The sequence below is a fragment of the Falco rusticolus genome, chromosome 1, assembly GCF_015220075.1.
Source record: "Falco rusticolus isolate bFalRus1 chromosome 1, bFalRus1.pri, whole genome shotgun sequence".
Classification (NCBI taxonomy): Eukaryota; Metazoa; Chordata; class Aves; order Falconiformes; family Falconidae; genus Falco; species Falco rusticolus.
The window spans coordinates 22,413,161-22,437,312 of record NC_051187.1 but is presented as its reverse complement, the minus strand read 5'-3'; the positions used below and the strand labels follow the sequence as shown (position 1 = coordinate 22,437,312).

General features: G+C 44.3%; 2 protein-coding genes across 8 annotated transcripts in view; one reads left to right on the top strand and one right to left on the bottom strand.

Moving 5' to 3' along the window:
* Window positions 1-210: 210 nt before the first annotated feature.
* Window positions 211-3,788, bottom strand: IFT22 (intraflagellar transport 22). The gene is made up of 5 exons (XM_037375069.1): window positions 3,652-3,788; window positions 3,240-3,319; window positions 3,038-3,127; window positions 2,208-2,410; window positions 211-1,269 (listed from the first exon to the last, which is right to left on the bottom strand). The coding sequence occupies exons 1-5, from the start codon at window positions 3,688-3,690 to the stop codon at window positions 1,121-1,123; spliced, it is 561 nt and encodes a 186-aa protein (XP_037230966.1). The 5' UTR covers window positions 3,691-3,788; the 3' UTR covers window positions 211-1,120.
* A 38-nt stretch (window positions 3,789-3,826) lies between these two features.
* The window catches only part of COL26A1 (collagen type XXVI alpha 1 chain), a 195,399-nt gene continuing 175,073 nt past the window's right edge, over window positions 3,827-24,152 (top strand). For 2 of the 7 annotated variants that reach the window (XM_037375057.1, XM_037375058.1), the window contains exon 1: window positions 19,630-19,931. In XM_037375057.1, coding sequence (XP_037230954.1) covers window positions 19,780-19,931 — 152 coding nt within the window. In that variant the 5' untranslated portion in view covers window positions 19,630-19,779. Of the gene's footprint in view, window positions 4,030-10,096; window positions 10,169-15,939; window positions 16,024-16,278; window positions 16,401-17,278; window positions 17,599-19,629; window positions 19,932-24,152 lie in introns of those variants that run through there. The other 5 variants (XM_037375061.1, XM_037375060.1, XM_037375062.1 and 2 more) reach the window with 5 other exon arrangements.

Sequence of the window (24,152 nt, the reverse complement as noted above, 5' to 3'; positions counted from 1 at the left end):
CTCCCAGTCCTCTCTCCTTTAAATTATCTTATGCAATAAAAATAAGCGTGTGTAGTATGGATACATGCTTCTGCTTTTCATTTATCATTTTTTTGGCTATTTGGGTCAGTGACAAGTTCTTGTAAACATCTCTTGTTAGAGCTATTAAGGTGAAATGTACTGTTCCACAAAACCATAATTAACATTCCTTTTGAGAACAAAAAGGATGCATTTAAAATGTTTTTATTGCCTTACTACTGCATGTTACAAAAAAATGTCTTCCACAGCAAAGCACACCAAGGACAGGGATGACTACAAACCAAATCAGAAAGTAAATTATCTATGAAACCACTACTGCAATGCAACAGGGAACAGCAATAGAAGTTTCAAAACAGCTTTTCTTCCTCTGGACAATGCAGAGCTTATTTTTTTTCTTTGTTGGAACTCCCAACACAGGTCAAAGTACTCCACTACACTAAGATTTCAGGTTTTTTCCTCCCAGAGTGACCTAAACATTGTCCCAAACAACACATTTGTTTTGTTGGAATAGAAGGACAAACCTAGTCCTGAGAAAGACTCTGTCTTGCCAAGGCAATAGCTATGCAATGTGCTCTTCAGATGCTGGACAGAATGACAAGAAGAACTTGGAACATAAAACTCTGGATCCCACACCACGACTACTTTTCAGATCTCTATTCCAATCAGTTTGTACTGACTTCCAAAAGCATAACTTCTCCAGGAATACAGCTAACATGAGCACTTTACTCAGATGCTTCAACAGAACTCCACAAATCTTATGTTCTGTCAGGCCGCCTTCTCTTAGAACCTCTGCAAAAAGGGATTCTGAAGTGAAGAAACGACCCATACTTTTATCTTTTGGTCTACAATAACACATTAAACAATACCTTCCTGTACCTCTGACGCTAAATGAAACCAAAGTGCAGCTAAAGTTACCCAAATTCCTGGATGTGCAGCCATCTCTTTGGCACCACAGTTTATCTGATGTCAGTCAGCACTTGCTTATAGGCAGAAGTGTTTATAGGCTGGCAAATTCTTGTTGTGAGGACCTGTTCACAGGCTAGCACAGCTTACAAAGGGAAAAATAATCCTTTTTCTTCCCTGTTCAGTATATCTTTTAATGTTATGAAATAATTGACATTTCTTCCCTCTCTCTGCTCTCATTTAGTAAGGTGATAATGCTTCTGAAGTATTTCATAAATTCCATCCGAACATCTTCAGGATCTTCTTCTAAGTTGGAATGTATTAGTTTTAGCTTGTTCAGCGGGTAAGCTTTGAAGGTAAATGAAAAATTATTAGGTATATTCCTTCTATAAAAGAAATAGTCACAATCAAGGTCATGGGACAGCTCATGCTGAAGTCAGTTGGAATTCGGTAGTATCCAACAGTATGACACCCCAGATAACATGTAACATATGAAGAAGAAATGCATCATAGCTTGTTAGCATTACAAACAAGTACAACTTATTGCTAGATTAAATTCTTCAAACATTATTATTAAATGATAAAGTACTGGGTTTGCTCTGGCATTCAGTTAGGCAGAATCAACAATTCAGCACTGAATTGAATTTTACTATTGAAGTTATCTAACTAACATTCTTTTATTTCTTCAAAATAATGGAATGTTATTGTTACATTAATATGTATCAACATATTAATACTTAGAATAATTACGTATTTATTTGAACACTAGAACAGGTTGCCTAGAGGGAGTGCGTGTTCCCATTTGTATAAACAGCAACAAATAATTTTGCAGTATATAAGGTACCCATGACTTATTTTAAGAGGAAGATCATTAGCCTTTTATTTCAAAGGGCTTCTATTCTTTTGATTGATAGATTTTAGGCTTAAATGGCCTCAAAAGTATCAGCTAACAAGAGATAAAATTCAACATAAGAAACAAACTAATAGTGATGGATGATGAAATATGGCAGGAGTTCTAATTCCTGGCTCAGTGGGCATACTCACTGTGTGACCTTAGAGAAGTCACTCAAACTTTTCTGTCTTTTACTTTCCTTTTTGAGAAATAGGAATATTGCTCACCTTCTAGATGACCTTTGCAACTCATTATTTCTGGTTTTGCAAAGCACTCCAGTATTCTTTGATTGGCAGATTTAAATGAAAAATGCAAGCCATAAAGTGTAAACAATTTTAAAGACACATAGATCAACAAAAAGCTGAGTTACAGATAGAGTTTTCCATCTTCTTACCCAAAGGCAGATCTTCTGTGTCCCCCGCACTGCCTGGCTTGTGATGTGCAACTAGGAGACACTGACTATCAAGCAATGGCTGCTGCTGCACAAAACAAGAGTACCACATTTCAATTTCTTTCAGGTGACTGGGCAGCTCAGGATTGAAGATTATTATTACACCATGAGAGTCCTTCATCAGAGCTGGCCAGCATGTTTCAAACCTTGAAAAACAGGTGCATGGGAAATGGTAAGATTGATCACTGGAAAACAGAAACATGCACCCAAGTTTTTTTCTTCCCTCCTCAAGAAAACAGTTCAGTACTTTTTCTTTGTAACATTAGTAATCTTGCCAGTGATCTATCATATTCCAAATATTTTGACTTAAGCTATTATGTTAGTTGCTGCCATGATTTGCTGACAATGTAGTATTTGGTCAAATGCTTATTTAAACTTTTTCCCTAAAAACAGACCTGTCCAGTTCTCAATTGTATCTTTTGGAAATTAAGGCTGCAATCATATACATACATGGTTTGAAATCCACTCACATAACTTCAAGGACATGAAGGCAATTACAAAGTGGGCCTCTGTCTTCTGTACCTGTAACTTCATTCTGGGAGCTACGGACTTTACTGTTATATGGAGTCCTTATCCAAAACAAGGCTGTGTCAGCTGGGATCATGGCAGACAGCATCTTGTATCAGATGCTTCATAGTAGAAAGCTATTAAAAAATGTAATGCTGTAAAGAGTCGGGAATATTCCTCATCTCAGAAAGATCATTCGTTTTAGGCCTTAAGTATTTTGTGTAAACAGAACTATTATGAGTTAGGTAACAACGATGCTGGCTTACTTTTGATCACCACTGCAATCCCACAACTCAAACCGACACCCCACTCCCTTGCTGTTACTGTTCAAGTTTGGCTTCTCATATTCCAGGATCCTGTGAAAAGGAGCGGATGGACAACGTGATGCCATTCCCGCACCACCAAAACCACACAGCGGGACTTTCTGAGGGGCTGGCGGTTGTCAGCGCGCCACGAGGTTTCGCTCACCTCACACCTTGCGTCGGGCTGTAGCTGCCAATCCCTTCAATGCTTTCCGAAACAAAGTTCGCCAAGACCGATTTTCCAGACTGGCAGAAAGCAGGAGTGAGTGACACATGCAGGAATTTAAGGTGCCAAAGCCACAAGGAAGACAAGAGCTCGGCGTTTACCCCAGCACCCTGCTCTCCCTCCAGCTAAGGCCCCTGCGCATGAGGCCTGCCCCCTCCTCCCTCCCGCCGCCGGCCCCCCCAGCCGCCGCAGCGCACCCTCCGCACTGCAGGCCCTGCCGAAGGCAGCCGCAGGGCCCGCAGCCCTCCGGGGGCCGGCGCGGGCCTCGGGGAGGGCGGTCAAGGGGCCGGCGCGGATGCAAGCACGGCCTCGGCGGCGGGGGCGGCTGCCGCGGGCCCGGGTCGCCGCTCACCTCACGGGGCCCCACCAGCAGCACCTTGGCCTTCAGCATGGCGGGAAGGCGGCGGCTCCGCCCGCCCACCCGTGGCCCAGCAACGCGCCCGCGCTGCCCGCGCGGGGAGAGGAGGCGGCAGGGCAAGAGGGGAAGGCGCGCTGCGATTGGCGCTGCCACCGTCACGTGCCGTGGGGCGGGGCGCGCGCGGGCTGGGCGTCCTTCGGCCGCCGTGAGGTGGCGTCCCGCCAGCAGCCCCGTGGGGCCGGGGGGGGCCGCCGGCGCCGTGGCCCGCGTCCGCCGCCGCCACGTACGGCTGGGCCCCCCGCCGCGGCTGTCCGGACTCTCCTCCTCACACACACGGGGCCCGTGGCGCGGGAGGTGGAAGCGGCCTCTCAGGTATCCTGGGGGTTGGGTTCGCCCCGGGCCCCGCCTGAAGGAGCTGGTGCTGTGGCGGCGGCGGGCTCGGGCCCTGTGCGCACCCAGGGCACCGGCACGCTGCCCGCAGAGGGGTTTGCGGCGCCTGTACGGCCTTCAGCCCTAGGCAATGTGCCCTGAGGGGACCCCTTGCCTTTGTGTCCATCGGGCGGGGCTGGCGGCGGACCCCCCTGCCTGCACGGCTTTGGAGGGGAGGTGTTCCCCCCGCCTTGGCCTTTCTGTCCTCCGGAAAGCAAGTCAGGCTAACGGAAAGCAAGAGTCAGGCTAACAGTACCAGACACCCTCACCAGCCATGCTCACACACTGCTCTGGTGTCCCTCGCCAGCCCCAGCAGTCTGTCCTTGCCTGAAGTTTCACTGCGGTTTTAGCTGCAGATGCTCCTGCACGGACGATGAAGCAAGCTCTTGGAAGTTTCTTATGAAGGCTTGTTAGTAGAAGCAAGAGGCTTTTTTAAGTTGCAGCTTCTAAGGAAAAAAAAAACCAAACCATCTGGCAGACAGATGTGCAACTTCAGAGCTGTTTAGTGCCCAGGTACAACAGCAGTTTTAGATGAGCTTTCAAATAGGGCCTCTAGGCGCTACCATAATGTAAATGTTTATTACTAGTACTACTAATAAACGTGAACCAGAATTGCTCTGCTCTCACTGAGGGGGTAGAGTCTCCTCTATCACACTGTAGATTTCCTTGCTGTTTCAATCCTTATATAGGGAGAGTTCAGGATGGTTCAGTGTGGCAGTGGCATCTCATCATTCACACAGTATTTTAAACTTAAGAAAACCTTTTGTTTTCAAGTTGGTGGGACAAAAACAATGAAAAAGCAATAGTTGCACCTAGCCCCAAATTTGAATCTGCTGTATCAGACTGGATGTGTATTTTTTGTTTGTGAAGATCCACGTATGATTCAGGACCAAGTTCAACAATGAACTGGGACAACTCATAGTTAATTCTTTCTGCAGCTATGTTGTTTTTCTCATTTCAGACTTCAGACTTCAGAAAAGACAGAAAGGGTGACCCAGAGAGAAGAAATTAGGACAACCTCTCTTATTAGCTGGCACATGTTATTAGCTGCCACTAGCACATGAAGAAAAATGTGTTATAAAGGGTCCTATTGTGGACAGCAGCACAGAAGGGGGTGGGGGTGTAGGGTAAGAGGTAACTGAAACTGGGTAAAACTGGCTGTTTTTGCAGCTGCCCAGAAAGCAATTAGGATTAATTTTTAGATGAAGTGTCAGATAGAGTCTGTGTGTGTTTATATTAGCCACTGAAGAATAAGGAGGGCACTGCTGACTAAGGCTGCAATTTTTGGATTTATCCATGTGATTTAGGGTTTGAAGTCACTTTAGAAAGTGGGAATTAAGCTTCCAAGCCACTTAGGGTGATATTTTCAAAGGCATCTAAGTGAAGTACATTTGATGTTATCAGCATCTGCCTTAGGCATATGGGTAAAGTTACATTAGTTACTGATGTATTTGCTGAGAGTACGCGTGTACAAATCAGCAAGGCCATTTTGTTTCACTTAGTTAAAACTCTTTGTTAGACTGCAGCAGAGAGGAAACTTCAGCAGTGAGTGAACTACTTCCAGACAATAATGGTAATGGTCTGTACGTCTTGCATTTATTAAATGGGTAGTTTTCCACCATAATGTTTTGGTAGCAAGCAAAAATTATCATCTCCAGATGATTCTTTATGGATGTATCCTCCTTTTTCCTTCAAAAGCCAAAAGAAACTGCAGGCTATCAATAATATTTCAGTAAAACTATTCTTCACTCTAGAAATGTCTGTGAGAACTCAGGCTATGAGACACAATGATTGCTGTATCAAGACATGATGCTTGTTGCCTGAATTGCAGATAAGAGGACTTTGCCTCCTAGTTAGAGGCCCACAAGTTGTACTGGAAGCAGCAATAAAATGTAGTGCCAGTCACCTTTCAGATAACCTTTTAGCACTTGCAAATCATTCAGTCTTTTGGAAAACAGTATTCTAAGTTTGCATTATATTTCATTTAATGTGGCATATAAAAAATTTCCAATGAAAACAACTCAAAAAATCTTTCATAAGATTTTGTGGCTCAGTACTAGTACTTTGCTTAATGTACTGTAACACTGTTTCCAACTTTGGAACTCATACCCTAGAGCACTCAAATCAAGTTGTGTCTGAAAATAATGCCTTGGTTAGAAATACAACCACATGGCAAGACTTACCATGAGAATGAGTGCTCTGCCTGTTTGTTGTGTGTTGGATGATATTTATCGTGTGTGTGCGGAAACAGCTTTCTAGTGGGTGCAGGCAGAGACTTGCATTACATCCTCTGCTTATGCTGGTTCATTTGGGGGCAAGGCATAGAATACAAGAATTGAAAGGAAGAAACACCTGCTTTTGTGCACCGAAGCCTGCTATTAAGAATTAAGAGAAAAAAAACCAATATTGTTGTGAACTTGAAGTTTGTTGCTTAAGAGGGTCAGAGAAGGGATATGTCTCTGAGGTTCAAAGCCCAGTTGATTAAGTAAATGATGAAGCTGTGGATGCAGCGTGGCTGTCCTCTGGATTAAGTTTTGGTAGAGCTATGAAAAAGGACCAAACAGAAAGAGGACATTAAGGTGCATTTGACAGGGGTGCGGTGGAGTGCTGCTCTTTATCATGAGTCTGTTTCACTTAAAAGTGGCTACTAAGGAGGGGTAAGCACTCAGTCCATTCTTTCTCAGAAAACCTATTCTGGAAACAACAGTAAAAGCTCATGCAAAACCTGTTGCTTGGTTCATGCCACCAGATTGTCAAGGACTACAGCTCTGATTTATCTGTGGTCTCAAAAAAGCCTTCCCAGAGGAGACAAGGATCTTTATTTCCATTTTATAGATGGAGAAACAAAAGCAGAGAAAGGTTAAATGACTTTGCCTGAGGAACCCACCTGGCTGACAGCAGATCTAAGATTAATTAAAATGCCTCTTAAAGTTTCGGTGCAGGCTGTGGCCAGTCACAGAGGACGCAGGGAGGCAGACAACTCAACAGCCCATGTATTTTCCTGACCAGTGGACATGATCTCAGTGACACCTTAAGCGACCTGATACTCCCTATGTACCTTCATCGAAGTCAGTGGAAGTTCCCAAGGGATGAATTTGAGTTGCTCCATTTATGCAGTGATGTATAAACAAAACACAAGGAGCAGCAGTCTGCCTCCATGACACACACACCCCCCACACACCACCCCCCCCCAAGGAAACACACCAAAGTGCTCTGATTTTGGGGTTACAATACATGAATCCTGAAGTAACATTACTTACTACGGTTTAAATCTTAAGGTACAGCTGCAGATGGTGTCTATGATTGATGTTTCGCTTATTCTAAAGTGGTTGCTCTGATCCTGTTCTGTGGAGCAACAGTAACACCTAGTGGCTAAATGCGCCAGTCCATCCCCTCCTTCCCTTCAAGAAATAGGACTTGGAGGGGACATGGTGTGATTGACAGTTTTGACTTGCAAGGCCAACACTTAGGATCTCCAGGGATTTGCCATTTTCCTTTCAAACCCCCACCACATTCTGTTTTCTATTAAAAGTGGTAGATGAAATATGAAACTCTTCCTCCCACCTCCCAACCCCCTTCACTTTTCTGGCTCATGCAGGAGGTTGTTCCAGTCCATCTTGATCTGTAGGTGGGTGGGCTGTGAGTGGCCGAGCCTACTGCTTCCAGCTTGGAGCACTCAGATTTCTGTAAGGAATCCAAGCTTTTTTCTTTTTCTTTTTTTTGTCTGAAAAGGATCAAGCAGATCATCTGATGGAGGTTGGCGACCTCAGTGCATTTGATAATGTAGTGTTAACTTGCCTGCGTTAAGGCAGACCAAACCAATCTGTTCCAAGAAGTACCATTTCTTAAGATGTGGTATGCAGGATTGTTTGCCATGATCTACTGGGACTACTAATTCATCAGAGAGGGACCCCCTAGAAAAATAGCATTTGGGAGGAAGAACCCACAGATGTTTACTGTGTTAGCAGGAGAGCCCTTCAGAGGGTCTTCTCTCCACCTCACAGGGGAAAGTTTCAATTTTTCCAAGGAAAAAAACATTAAGCAAAAGTATTTCTGCTAAAGCCCAGATCATTTACATTTGTAAATAGAACCTCGTCTCTCTGGGGGAATTACAGTACTGAGACATTATGGTCTCGTCATATTCATGCTGTCTAATTTTAGGCTTTTGGTTTAGGTATTCCGAATTACCTGCTGGAAGCATCTATTTGGGAGAGTCTTCATTGCCTGTTGACAGAGCCTGGACTCTTAATGTAGGCTGTGGATGCGTGCTGTTTTACATAGGACATAAACTGGTATCAGCATCCACTCAAAGAAGTAGTATTGCCGCCATTCACATCCCCAGCTATCTGCCTAGCTTCCTTCCAACTACCTGTTTAGATGGAACTGATTCAATTGAAAACTAATTTGATGCCTCTGGGGGTAAAAAAAAGTCTCCCTGAACCTGTTCACTGCACAAAAACCTGGTGCTAACAGGAAAAAGGTAATGAGGACCAGTGGGGACATGGCCAAGTGGGACAAGGATGGGACCATTTCTTTCGGCTACTGTGCAGATGTACACTGAATTGAAGTGTGCATATAGTCCTGCCACTAGTCAGACCTCTTAGATTTGGTGTTCTCAATACCTGTTTGTAAGAGCAGTCAGAGAGAAATGCAGCCTGATGGTGAGAAATTAGAACTGTTGTGCTGGAATGTGTTTGGCACCCTTTACAGTTAGAAAAGAGCATGGCAGCCTTGCTGGGCTGTGCAAAGAACCTTTTTTAATGTTTGTAAAAATGATTTCATAGGTGGTAGACCAGAAGGTACTGAAACAAGACAATCAAAGGATAATTGTTATTGGTGATTCACAAGGGCTCACAGAACCTTTTCTATTAGACCCGTATGCTTTTTGTTTTGAATATAAAATTTCAAAGTAAGTTTTGTTTCTTACTGACAGCTGTGGTGTCTGCGCCCCTGTTGGTCTGGAAAGAGCCTGCATTTATTAACATCCTCTGATCTATTTATACACTCGAGGCCAGACCCTCAATGACTAAATAGAAAGCAAGCAAAAAAGTGTGGACTGTCTTTAGAGGGACTGCCATGTGGTCCTATAGGAGAGGAGATCCTACTGACAGGAGGATTTTGTTTTCTCTCATTTTCATCCTCTGATTTGACTTATGTGTTCCTTTAGAGTTTATGGCCAAACACAGGAGTTCTTTAACCCTGTGGTCCTTCCAGGGATTATGTTTCAGCTAACATCCTGGGCCAAATCAGCTGTCTTTTCACATGTCTCACATTCATTTTCATTTAAGGCTTTATTACCTCTTGGCAGTATGCCATTATAGACAACAGATTTATACTAGTAATTAGTATGTTTTGAGGAGTCTGGGACAAGATCTCAAATCCTTTCTCCTTTGCATAGGTACCTGATTACAGTGATGAATGCTTAACTCTGCGGCCTCAGCTTAAAAATCTACAGCCTTGATAATTTTGCCTCAATTCCCTTTGAAGCCTGGGAAAAGTAGTACCTTCGTTTCCAATGGTTGACTCACTTGAAAGTGAGTCCTCGTTTGAAAGGTCCTCCTTAGTATCTTATGGCTACAAATGCACATATATGTGAGACTGGCACTTGGACTGAATGTGGCCTGCCACTGCGGACGTGCTGCAATTGAAGGTCCTTGCATTTCTGCAGGTGGGGGTAGAGTTAGAAGCAGCGTGTTGTACTGTGGATTTTAAACACCATGAGGAATGTCTTGGAAATATAAAAAGCAAAGTAGGCTGAGTACTGTAAAAGAGTTCATATTTAGTATAGATAGTTGGTCATGTGGTATTAAGTGGTTTGTTATTTTATTGTTCTTCAATAATTTGAGAATTTAAATCTTCTACTTTTGGCTTGGCTAGTGATGTTGTCTTGATCTGGGTTATAAAAATACTATGCTTCACCTAAGCACAGGTTGTTGTAGTTTTCATGTTAATTAGCAATCTCCAGATTTAGATGAATTAATACAATCACTCTTTCTTTCTTTTGCTGTAGAAGTTCAGAAGTATAATCTGTCACTTGTGAGAACATAAAGAATTGGACTGGAAGCATTCCAGACTCTTTACTGTAAGTGTTCAAAGATTTAATGGAGTCCTCAGTCATAAAATCTTTAATTTGAACTAGACCTTTATATTCTCCATTCTTAAATTCACTATTTCTACATCCAGGGGATTTCCTGTTATCCAAGTATGTACGGAGGCCCTTTATTTCCCTCTGTGTGTGTTTTTTAATTCAAATCAAATGTAAATGTCAGTGGTTGATTGCACTTAACCTCCTTAGGTTCATATTTCTTATTTAATTGCATTACATTTCAAGGTTCAAGGCTATATATTTAATGTTGTTAATAGCACACCATATTTTAATGAGGCTGTTATCTTCTGCAAATATATACAGAACAATGGAGATTGATTACACAGGATCTTTCGAAGAAACTGTATCTCAAAGCTGTTTAAAATGAATAAACACAGTGGAGAGTTTCAGTTAATGTAGTTCTTTAACTAACACATCTTCAAAACGAAGGAAATGAATGATTGGGTTATCAAGACTGTTCGCTCTCCTCTTCCCCAGGCAGACACTGCACCTCGGTGGGTCACTAGCCTTAACTGCAGTGTGCCAGGGCATATGTTACAAGCTGTGGTTGTTCTCAGAGATGCTCCAGAATCACAGCACTGCTTTTTCCAAAGTCCACTTACCTCCTCTGTAGCTGGCCAGACTCCCTCTTTGCCCAGCCTACAGCTCAGCTCTGTAAATCTATTGTCAGTCAGTTCAGGGAAGGCTCAGAACATAGAAAATAATTATCTAATTTTCTTGAAACATCTAAAAAAGGACAAGTATTACCTAGAGATAATGTACAGAAAATCTGGGACAAATCTACTGTGCTCTGCTGGAAAGCCAGCCAGCTGAACACCTGTTTTCAATGCAAAATAGTGCATCACCCTACAGTTGGGGCACTGCACTGGGTTTTTCACAACAATCTTAGAATTAAATACTCAAGATGTGAATTGAGCCAAAACATATTTTGCTGTTAGCCAGTTCTTTCCAGGCACACAGTGAGGCTGGTAGTCTTGTCCTACCATTCCATCACATACCAAAAATCTCCATAGTCTGGTCAAAAGCTTTTATTTCTTTTTTTGGGCAACAATCAGTTTAAACATTTCCTAGTATCTTGCAAACTTTGTAATTTCCTCTCTGCCAAAAAAAGAACAATTTCTCTCTCTCTTTAGGTTATGTCTCATCTTCTTTTATTTTTTTTTCTTCTCTTTTTTCATTATTTTAGCATTTATACCATATCATTTTTATTCCATGTCTATTATCCTTACAATAACCATGATACAGAACAAAGCACTAAACCCTGTGTTATAAAGAGAGGCCCTGAGAGATTGCCTGATGGCTGTGGTAGGTCAGAGAGTTCAACCAGATTCTTTCTGGGTGCAGACTGACAGCCCATGTATCCTTCCTGCCTGAGACCCAGTGGCATGAGAGGTTGTGAGCCAGTGTAATCCCAGAGGATTATTTGGGGACAGGTTTTGAATCTGTAGAGAGATTGATCTCCCTTAGGCAGAACAGAAAACAGAGAGAGATGAAGAGCATTTCTTGTGGTGAAAGAGAGATTGGTGTTCTATGTGAGGAGCTGGATATCTGCAAAGTATAATTTAGTAGACATTTAGAAATGGAAGCAAGGAGCGGGGGAGGGGTGGGAGGAAATTTGCATACAACCAGTTCAAGAAAGTGCTCAGACTAAGCTTGTTTGGCAAAACCTCCCAGAGATCCTGGGAGAGGGATAGATTTTGGATACCAAGCCCACTAGGTGTATCCGTTGGTGACAATTGAGTATACTGTGAACACCTAAGCTAGCATTAGTGTACATGTGCATAGCCAAGAAATACTTGGATCCAATTGCCTTGCAGTGACTTTAGCCTTTAATGCCTACAATGATTCTTTCATATTTAGCACCTTAGCTGCCTTTTTATTGCTTTCATGGAGGAATCTGAGATTCAGGAGAGGAGATCAGGTAGAGAGTCAGCTAAAGAGTAAAACAGTGCCATTGAATGGTGTTGGAGTTTACGTACATGATTGCTCCCTTTAGAATGAATAGAGCAAAATGTTCATAAATGTAAATTGATAAATCTGGAGAATATTCTCTTTAAATAATCCCCAGAGCTCTCAGCCTAACACACAGATGTAGAAAAAAGACCCCAACAACTGAATAGGATGTTGGGTTGCATTACATTAAGAACAGAGTATATATCAAAAAGGTGTTATTGTTATTACATAAAACACTGGTGAGTTCTTGTTCAGAGTGCTCTTTTCAGTACTGCTCACTCTGCCTAAGAAGGATATCATTAAGGGGATAAGGCAGGGAAAATGAGAATACTGTGCCTTTCAGCTCTAAGTTATAAAGCAAGACTGAGGAGCTTTGGTATTGTCTTGTTTAAAAAGAGATCTTGCTATGATTTTAAATGATTTTAAAATAATGAAGGGGATTAATCACATTGAAACAGAAGAAGTCTATGAAAACAAGGAGGCTTAATTTGAAAAATAGAATCTTGGGAAAATAATGAAGACAGAGAAGGGAGAGGCTCATGTGAATGCTTCAAGAAATATGTAATGTCAGTTATCAGTGGGGTCCCATGAATCTAGATGCACAGTGCTTTAGAGCAGAATAAGGTAAAGATAGAACTGTGAGGAAAATACAGGGATGGAAGTTGGATTGTGGCGGACTGTTTACTGGTAACAGATGGTGAAACCCATGTCAGAGCAGGCTCTGGGAAACACCTGCAGCAAGGAGGAAACAGAAGGTCCTGCAGCCTGTCTGGTAAGAGCCAGCACAGGCAAAGATGGTGCAGGAAGGCACTGAGTGGCAAGAAGTTTGCAGTGGAAAAACAGGTGGCTGGCAGGTAAAGAGTCTGTGGTACAAGGTAGAGGAGAGAAGAAGGAGAACGTGTATGGCTGCTATTACTCAAACTTAACTGCAGACACCTAAGGTGAAAATACTGGAGGCAAGATCTTAGCTGGGCAGAATCATGCCGTGGAGGTAGTGGTCCCTGTACAATGGCTACAGTGCAGTGATTTTCAGCTTGCAGCCCACAAACTTTTGAAGGACCATAGCCAACTTCTAGGGGGCCTGTGAAAGCCAGCTAAGAAAAGCAGACTGTTGTGGTTAGGCCTCATTGTCATGGCCCACAGGGAAGGTTCCTAGGAGATTTGAAAAAAATCTATAAAAGCTGGAAAAATATGGATAGAATATACAGATTTCCTGTGTGGAAGAAAGAGGACTCCAGTCTCCCCACTTGTACCCCCCAGTTCTTCTGTTCTTTGACTCCACAGGGTGGGTGGCACAGCCTCTGGTGTGGGCAGGAGCCGGCGAGAGGGTGTTTGTTTCCATAAATCCTTCCTTATCTGTTTTGTGTGCCTTTACTTGTGTATTTTGTCAGGAAGAGGGTGAGCCCGCTCCCTTTTATGTGACTTGCGTGATACCAAAAGGGAACTCAGACTCTCATTCACATTGGCCTGCTCAAGTCAGGCAACTCGGATCCATGGGGAGATTGAGGGAAGAAGGAGGGTTTCAGGGCCAGAGTTCAAAACTGAGACATTCTTTGGTCATGAAAGTCTTTGCTTCTCTGAGATCCAGAAAGAATCTGTGACTCAGGATGGATTTTCGTTTGGATACCACTGAATCTGGATATCCTGTAGTTGGTGACTCCACTGAAAAACTGCAGCCTGATATCCGGTAGCTCCTTCCACTGCATGTAATAAAGTACTTTGTTTTGTTGTAGTTCAAGACTGTCTGTGGTCTGGAGAATTTATAAGTTCAGTGTTTATGTCCTGTACAGCATCAAGCAAGGAGGCAGCCCTCAGTGACTGAATAATGTTTAATGAACAGTTAATGAACAGGAACATAGTTTGAGGATACAGACATGGAGACATACTTCCCAATGTTTTCTTTAGTGACCTCAGTGATGGGAGAGGGAGCATGCTTATTAAATCTGTAGATGAGGCAAAGCTGGAAATGATTGCAAGAACACTGGAAGGCAGGATTAAAATGTCAAGTGATCTTGACAAATTGGTGATATGATCTGAATAAAATAAGATGAAACTCATTAAGGACAACTGCAGGGCACTATGCTTTGGCAGGAATCATTTTAACTAGCAAATACAGGATGGGGAAAAGTCAGGCTAGCAGTTCTGCAGAAAAGGTAGAGCATCCCAAACTAAACATGGATGTACAGATGTCAAAAAGGCATATCCTAGCAGGGCAGAGGTATTGCACAGACGTATAGGTTATGGGTACCACACATTATGAGATAAAAGTAGAGCAGGCAGAAAGTCTAGAGGAGAATACCAAAAAAGATCAGAACTATGTAACATGTGACCTACAGGGAAAGTCTGAAGAAGTTGTCATTGTTTTTCTTCTAGAAGGCAAGGGAAGGTGTTAAAACATTTTTAAAAAAACTTTGAGGAAATAAAATTTTGTTTAAAGACAGGAGGAATATTTTCTACATCCATAATGGAGAAAGTAAGACATTAAGAGCTTAAATTGCAATGAAACAGACTGAGGTTGGATGTTAAGAAAAACTACCAGCACAGGATGCAAAGCATTGGAACGTGTTTTCAGATGAGCACAGGGAGTTTCTGTCTTGAGATCTTCCAGAACAAGGCAGAAAAGTTTGTGCCAACAACAATCTCTGTATGATAGATCCTGCCTTCTACCAGGGAGAAGGGAGAGGGATTAGGATTAGATAACCCTTGCAGTCCTTCCTGGCTACTTCTGAATGTGCTTGTACTCTGGCAGGTTTGAATGCAATAGACCTGGTGATATATGTGCCTTGGCTTTAGCACACCTGTGTGAATCCCTGCTTTATTGCGTTCTTGGTGAGTCTGATGGATCAAGGCTATGTCCACAAACTCCTTGTGCTTGTGCAGATCAGTGTGTCAGTGCATGTCCAATTAGGAGAATTTTTGCCTGACATCAAAGGTGACATAAACTGTTTTTCCCAGGACACAAAAATGCTGAGATTATGTGTAATTCCACCAAACATAGTCATTGTCTTGTTAATCTGTTGAGTCATCACATTTTCTATCTGCTGAATTATGTTTCAATCTAAGTTATTTTATCCAGTATATTACTTTATAATACCCACAGAAGTGCTTATCTCAGGCAAAGTTCTCATCTAAGGTCAACGAATTTTGCCAGAGTCATGACTTCTGGATCATTTTTTGTGCTTCATAGAATATCACTGTCTATCATGTTTACTGTATGTGAAACTGCTGGTGTCAGTGTGACATTTTTTCAGTTCTATTCCATTTTGAGTTCAGCTGTGATTGATTTATTCCAGGTCAAATTCAAGACATGTTCACGCACTAGCTGTCTCCTAGCTTAAAAGAAAAACCACCACAATCCCCTAAAATTTTCAGTTTGGCTCAGGTTTGGTTTGATTCCCCAGTAATAGATGTGTACAATAACCTTGGTAGTCTTATAATTTAATTTATAATAGAGGTCTTGATCTCTTACTGTTACTAACCTCTTATCCGTCTCTTATAATTTTCCAAGGTTATTTGACGGCTTTGTTATATCACAATGAAATAATCTAGGCATTTTAGGAAGCTAGAAAGGGTTTATCCAAATTATTTTTGGGTTTAGATGGTCTTATCAATGACTTTATTCTAACTTCAAAAGGATACTTCATAATTCTAAAGCTCCACAAGGTTTTATCAACTAGAACAAAGCTGCTTTTCCTTTGGTCTCTTCTTATGAAAAGTGTACTCACAAAATCCAAGGGATGGGTGTTCCAAAATTTGTTTGCCATGATTTTAAAATTGTGACTCTTCTTTTTCAGCTAACTACTGACTTTTGTAATACCGTAAGTGGTGCTGAACAGTTGCGATGGCATTGCAGTTCTGGAGCTGGACTCTTCTTACAGGTATAACAGTGCTTTTCTACCTTTTCAAGCCACCTTTCAAACTGAAAACCTTGTAGAAAACAAATCCCTTTTCTGCTGTATCATTCCAGGTTTTTTTCCTTTGCAACTGTACAAAAATCAGACTAAACTTTGAATGTTCCTTTTACTGTCTGTGTTTCCCCCCACTTCATTTATTGGCTGGCTTGCAGGCAGTGTATATGTTTAAAGAAATTACAGATATTTTCACAGAACAGTTTCTGGTACCTTATGTCTCAGGTATGCCCAATGGACGAGGAAGCTGAAAACTACTCCAGACCATGTGAAACCCCATGGGCCCACACATGTCCAGTGGATTAGTCTTCTGACATGACAGTGTAAGGCTGTCACTTGCATGGAAGGTGAGCAGTGGTTGGGAGGAAGGCCCTCCAAGGACTGCTTTTTCATGATAGCAAAGTCAGTAGGGCTGGTAAATTTAAAACCTGGCCCTTGCCTCTTTACTATTTCCCCACATGCTTCCATGTGTTGTGGCTTTCCAGTATGCAGCCTACCTCTTCCATCTTGAACTGAATTGGTGAAATACATCCAAATAATTTATTTAGTGGTGATTGCCTGGGCAAATCTTTAATGAACAAGCTTATGCACAGGCATAAAAAGCGTAGCTTTATATTTTGAAATATATTACGTCTGGTTTATAAGAATAGGACTGTTCAGATTTCAAGGGTTCTCTTCTCAAAGCTAGTCCCTCTGATAAATTGAATGGATTATGTTTTTGTTGGCTCTCTTTGTTACCTCCATCACTGTGTTTCCAATTTATCAACATAGTTTTGAGAAATTGTTAGAGTATGTTGCACTCGTAAGCACCGTGGGGAGAAAAAATATTCATTTATTACTGCTATTGTGTTTGATTATATTATGCATATCCCAAGGACTAAAATGAAATGTCATCTTTAATTCTCCCCTTACAGTAGACAATATCACCCTTTCTTCCCTCTTTCCAAAAACAGCTTGGAAGTTAATTCTTCATTTTCATTTTAAATCAGCCATACAGAGTAGAAGCAAGTGTGCATTAGGGACAGGGCAGAAGTAATGGGAGCTGGAGTTCCGAGCTCTATTTCTGGCTCTGCCTTTAGCTCTTTGCAGTCTTGAGCAAAGTCATTTGACCTCTGGTCTCCAGTCTCAGTTCGTGAAATAGGAAGAACATTAGCTTCCTACAGATGTCTCTAATAATTTGCCAGAATCATGTCTTGTCTAATCACCTGTGTTTAATATCTCTTAGGGTCTTGCAAAGTCAGTGAAGACTGAAGCAGCAAATTTTGCATGCAACCGAAAATGAAGTGCTCTTGGACAGTTAAGACTTGAAGACTATGAAGAGCTTCTGAAGGGGCTAACCCAAGCCAGGAGAATGAGTCAGAAAGCCACTGGTGCCCTTCAGTGCTGTTAAACACTGGTAAATGATCTATCCCAGCCTGTCAGGAGAAGGAACTTAGTGTGTTTGGGACAAAAGGCTGAACCAGGCCCGCAGCACACAGTCTGAAGCTGTAAGAAACTGCCAGGTGTGGGGGTCCAGCTGCACCCAGCTTGGCTTTACACACACAGGTGAGGATGATCACCCAGAGTAAAGGGCAGGGGAGCCTTAGAGAAGTCTAGAGTTTTGTGTGTTTTGTAGCTTCTGGCTGGTTTCTCAGGAGAAGGTTCAATTTGAGGCAGTTTGTAGCCATACTGAGAGGGGAGGCCAGAGAGTAGGTCGAGCAGAGGGTTTTCTGAGGACTGACTCTGAGCAAAATGGCGGTATGTCTGAACATCTTAGGGTGAGTTGCTGTGAGTTATGTGTTTTCTTGGGGGTGGAAGAGGGAAGGGAAAACCAGATGTTCCCCTTGGTGTGGGTGAAGGAAGACTGAAAGGAAGGGTGCTCAGGCTGAGCTGAGCCAGGGCTGTGGACAGAGTGCCCTGTTATGTCCTAGCTCTAGGCACGGAGGGCTTTTTGTAAATAAACAGTGACTGTTTCTAAGCAGGTTTGGTGGTCCAGTGCTGCTGGCCCAGACCTTCTGAGCTCCCTTTGAGCCCAGAGTGCTGATCCATTGCATGCTGCAGCTCTGGGATGTGCTGGGGGTGGCTGTGGGGCAACCCCAGGGAGGCTGCAGTGCAGACTGCACCTCTGCTTCCTTGTGTGATTTGCTCTAGTGATTAATAACGGTGGCTGTTTAAAAACCTGGTGCCTCATTTGCAGTCTAAACTTGTCTGGTTACAGGCTCCAGCCAGGGGCTATTTATCTCTGTGTGCAGGCTCTGGAGATGGGCACCATGGGGGAAGGTGCTTACCCACGGGTGGGGGATAAACCTAGCCATTTTCTCAGTATCTTACAGTTGTTTCCCAGCTGCGGCACCTTGCAGGGATTGCGTTGCTTCTGAGGGAAAGAGGTCTCTGCCTTTGCAGAGCCCCCCAGGGAAGCCTAGGCCCCTAGGGTACTCCAGGAAGAGACTTGCTTTCCATGGTAAATCAGAGCTCTCGTTGGCTGGCCACACAAACAGCAAACGTGCAGAGAGGGTACTGTGAGCTTGCAAAATCTGAGGGTAAAAAGAAACCTTGGAAGACCGTTGTGTCATCTTAGGAATTAAATCCCTCCTTGTGGTGTTTGGTTCAGAGGAGTTGCTTGCCCAGCTAGCGAGCTGCAACAGCCCAGGTTCCTCTGGAGCTGGGAAGGGGACAGGGAAAGGCCAGCAAATGGGGTCTGTGACACTGTCACCAAATGGGGGATGTACAAGGGTTTTAAACATAAACTTAGCTGCTGCACAGAGAGGGAGCCTTGCTGCTGGCTTCTTTCTTAGGGTACCGGCTTTGCAAAATATCCACATCCTTCCATGACTGCAAAAATGTTCCTCCTGCTTGGGGCTGACTGTGCAGTACTCTAAGCCTGGGGCCATCCTGGGTGCTAGGCAGAGGGCATCTATGCGAGGTGGTGGTAAGGGAGTGCTTATGCAGGGTGCCAAAACGAGCAACATGCACATACTGAAGCAGAGATTGTTTTACCGGTTACCTTATGAATGAAGCATCTAAAAAATTATTTGTTTCCTACTTTATCTGTGTAACTTTTGCAGTGCAAATGCGGCAGCAGGCACCAGCTTTTGGATGTTTGGGCTGCCCTGAAGTGCAGCGCGTTCCCCTCGAACTAGTTCCCGGTTAGGGTTAGCTGGGGGGGCACAGGGCCTTGTGGCCGGTGTGGGTGATGTCTGGGGCTCGGAGCTGCCCCGGGCCTTCCCGCGGGGGTGCTGCCCGCCCTGCCCAGGTGGGAGCGCGCATTCCCGGCCTGTGCCGTACCGGTGCGGGACCGTGCCTCGCCGGCCCCGGGGCGCCTGGCCGCCCACCCTGACGGGGAGCCCCTTCGCTGCAGGGTCTGCTGCGAGGCCTGGCAAGGGTTAACGCCGAAACCCCACGCCCCCTTTGACGGAGTCGGACCAACCTCGCCAAATTTGAAAAGGCATCCGGGGCTGAGTGTGCGCCCTGGGCGCAAAGAGTCGCGCTGGCCCCGGACCCCCTGCGCGGTCAGCAGCCGCCGCCGCCCGGGCTGGGCTTGCCGAGGGACGGGGTTTCCCTTTGGGAGCCGGAGCGGCGGTCCCTGTGTCCCGCGCACCCCTACCCCGCGGGCCCCGCTCCCGGGGGCACCACTGCGCCGTGGGATCCCGCCGTGACCCCGGCCCGGGGAGGCACGGTGGAGCCCCGCGCCTGCCGTGCCGTGTGAGAGGAAAAGGGGGGCGGGAGGAAAGCCCCGGTCTTGCAAAAATGCAGTTCGCTCTGTTCTTGTCCTGGTGCTGCTGCCTGCATGGATGCGCGCTAGGGACGGGCTTCCTCTATCAGTTCCCAGCATCAACCCTGCAGCACAACTACCCCGAGCAGAGCTCGGGCTCGCCGGGCAGCGGCTTCGCCAGTCGCCGGTGAGTAAGACCGGGTCCGCCTCCTCGGCGAGGAGGCTGGGTCCCGCCGGTGGTCCCGTGGGGAGCGACGGGCACGGCACAGCCGCGGGCAGCCATCCTCGTGGAGGGTGCGAGGGGCTTTCCGGACTGGGCTGCCCTCATCCTAAGTGGGGTGGGGGAGGCGCCCTACCTGCCTGCAGCAGTGTCACTCTCTGGGGAATCGAGGAGCTAAGCTTTGGCAACGGAAACCCGCAGGCTCCCCACTTCTTGCCCCCCCCCCGGCTCGTCGGGGAGGGGAAGGTGGCTCTGCCGGGTCCGCGGGGCAGCGTGTCCCGGCGCAGTGCGCAGCCAGAGCCGTAAAACCTCCCGAACCGGGACACTGGTGATGCCGGCAGAGGGAACTGTTATAGCCCTCGGCTGTGAGGAAAAACTAGTTCAGCTCAACAAAGGAAAGACCTTAATTACAGATCTCTAGTCAAGAGCTGCAGCTTTCAAATAGCTGTTTAAAACCAAACCTCCCACTCTTCTCCTCTCCCCTCCACCCCAAACCAATTTCTTAAAACTTAATGTAAATCAGTTTTGATTTATGTATCTTGCTGCTTCAGTAGAGCAAACAATTTAGGCTTCTCCCCCTCCCCTCTGTTTTCTCTGGGTATTTCTCTAGAGGTGAAACAGCTGTTCAGATGAATGAGCTGCACTGTATAAAGTGAGAGAGTGGCTTAACCTGATTCTAGTTGTTCTTGAATTTCACTTCTCCCCCCCGCGCGCCCCCCCCCCCCCCCCCCCCCCCCCCCGTGATTCCCTTAAATGGGGACTTGGGAATTTAATATTCAGGGCTCGTCCATCCTGTCTCTACCTCTTTTCCTCCTTCCCTTGCTAATACCTAGTATGTATGAGTTATGCTGCTGTGGAGGAGGGCTTACGTTAGCCCCGCTTATTTGGGCTACGAATTGGGATAAAGCATCTACGCAGAAGATTTACACTGACGTGTCACAGAAGTGCAAGAGTGGGTGCTAGCCTTGTGCCTTGCACAGTTCTTGCATATGGTGAATATTTCATCTCCAAGTGGGGGTGGTTTTGTTTGCTGGCCTGTCAAACAGGCCTCAGTCTGTAGGGGGTGTGATGTTAAACTACAGTAAATGTCAAAGGGTTTGAAACAGCAGAAAATTATAGGAGAGTAATGGGATAAACCTATCCCAGCTGGATCTGTTCCAATGTACCCCCTTCCCAAAGCATGAGCTGCAATGAGAACCACATGTCATTTGTCTTACATATCTATTAGCCTGCAGATCTTTGTTCAGAGCTACCACGCTTACATGAGTGTAGACTGTATCTCTGCGCACCAAAGACCTTCCCCAATTCACACTCTTGCACAATTTTCCCATGCCTCAGTTGTTTGGATAGCTGACCCTTTGTCAGGGGAACGTGTCCCTCTCCAAGTCTATAAAGTGTTGTATAAAACCATCTAAAGCTGATTTGAACAATGATGTTGGGAAAGCTGGTAGATTTTTTTTTTTTTGTCCAATGGAACTTTGCCATGTGAGAATCTCCCATTCTACCCTAAAGCAGAGGGGGAAATAAAAAATTGAAGGGAAGGAAAAATCACTGGTAGACATTTAGAAATAAAAATTCAAGTGCTTAGTCAAATATCACACGTTGGAGCAATCTTTGTATGTTTAAATTTCCCCTTGAGTGGTGGAGTTGTGGTGTTGGCAAATGTCTTAACAGCTTCACTTTCTGATGGGAAAATCTGTGTGGGAAAACTTTACCCAGCCACAATGTTGGACCTTTGGGGGGAGCCTCCTGCAGGGTGCAGTTTCAGGTTAGGATAGCTGTGCTTTTCTGGATTTAATATGGTGCTGGATAAGAATGAGGCTTTTGCTCTGAAGTCTGACATTGATCCATGTGGGTGCAAAGCCTTTTTTTTTCAGGGGACTGAATCAGACTGGTATAAAAGTTGTTTACGTTGTTCAGTGTCCCTTTTGCCATCTAAACAGGGGATCTTAGCAGCACCTGAATTACATGAAGCAATAGCAGCTCCATCACAGCAGAGCTTGCTGACCTCTTTCCCAAAGAGGCTGCAGAGGACACAAGATGGTGGGTAGGTGATTACCATTAATGATGCTACATGGCCATTCTCACTTTCTCTTCTGCAACCTTCCCAGTGAGTGCTTTGTTCAGTGACTTCTGGCACTTTTCCTGGGTACCATCAGCCAAGTACAGGAAGGCCAGAGCCTTGAGAGTTACTGCTGCAGCTCCAGGCTTTGGTACATTGCACCACATACTTATGCACTCTATACTGTGTGTAGCTGACATGTTTCTGTGTTATAGGACATAGCGTGTTCCTGCAGCTGTCTTTTTCTGTCCTTGATTAGCAAGTGAAGACATGATTGAGCTGTTTGGGAATCTATCAACTTTTCTTAAAATTAACTTGCTGTAACAGTTGTATTTCTCTAAGGGGAGAAAAATAGTTGCTGGAATCTTTTGTCTTCCACCCTGAAAACCATTCAAAACTCAATAGCTTATATAGTCCTTGGTATCTAGGTTGCAGGCTGTCTCAGAGATAGACTTCTGAGGCTCTGAGGACTGCTGAACACTTTCTGATGGAAAACTAAGGCCCTGTGGAGTGTGTGGGGGGGAAGTTGGGAGGGTGGGGGTGGCATAGGGAAATTTGGAGGAAAAAAAATATTCACATCTTTCAAAATGCCATTGTGGAATACTTGTTCTGGTGGAATGTTGCTTCCTTTGTTTCTTTTTTTTTTGTTTTGTTTTGTTTTGTTCAGTTGACAGACCTTGGTTATCAGACCAAAGACACTTTCAGTCTATGTTTGCATGTGCTTGAATTGCTTTGAACTTCTATAGGGGATGTGCAAGCAGCAGTGTTTGTTGACGTTGTATAGATGGTAGCAGGTGCACTATTTTCTTTGAAATTCACATTCAGTGCATGCATTTCTGCCTTAACACAGTAGCAAGTTAATGAGAATGGGAAGTAGGTCTTACCCAAAGCGTAAGAGTGGAGGGGCTGTCTGCCAAGCAGAAACTGTTGTCCTCCGGACCTGGACACAAGAAGCTTTGCTAACCAAGTTAAGGCGAGCTTATTCCCATGCTGGAAGTAGCTTGGTTCTCAAAGATAGCCTGCATCTGTGTTAGTTGTCTTTGGAACTAGTGTTCTCCCAGCTTAACTTCTCATCCTATTTTCCTGTAGTTTCAAATTAGTCAGGCATCAAGTCCTTGTGAACTCAAGTGTGGGAGTTAGAAACTTCTGAGACTAGATGCAGTGTTTAGACTGGAAACCTTGTTGGATGTGAGGTGGAGCTGACTGAAAGGAAACCCCCAAACATGAACCAGGAAGAGTGTAGGATAACTTTTTTTTGATTCTACGCTTCCAGTACCATTGCAAAAGTCAGCTGGGGTGGATACAAAATCCAAGTGTGATAGATAAACCTTCATAATACTTAGACCTCAGCCTAAACATTTCTTCCTGTGAATGAACATTAGAACCACAATGTTATAAGTAGCTGGACTGTCCAAGTAGACATTCTTATCTAGACTATACTGGTAATTACAAATCAGTACTTATCTTGGTTACATAGTAATTCTGAGTGATTGCTACAGCAGTGATGTTTCTTGAAGATGGATATGGAGAGGAAAGCAATATTGGTCAATTGAAATCTGTAAGTGCACCTCCTGATTGTTAGAGGCAGAGGTTTTGACATGGAAGACCAGGTGGCTTCATCCATTTCTTGTTGCCACATATGTCTGAGAGCAAGACCTGTGTTCCAATTGTGCCTCTACCAATGGTTTACTCTGTGTCAGAGGGCAAATCACTTTGCCATGGATTCAGTGGAACAATTAAACATGCTGTGTGTGCTGCTTTGACATGGGCAAGATATTTAAACTGACATCAGCTTTCCCGTACTATAGCTTGTCTTTCTTCTCCCCCCTGAAAAAGTTGAAGTGTTGATGCTTTCAGATGTTTAGGTGATGCCTGAAATACATTGTCAGTTACTCCTTGAACCTTGCAGCCTCCTAATAGGTCACTTGGATGGCTGTGTTTCAAAACCAAGATGTCTGGGTGGACCTGCTATAGATAGATCTGTTCTTTTCAAAACAGCTGCCTGCATTGTGCCTGGTCCTACAGCTACACGTTTGCTAGGATGGGAGTGCCCCTCCCCAGCCGCATTTGAAGCATGGTTCACTACTGCACTGTAATGTAACAACCTCAAGCCTCTTAGGTGAGGT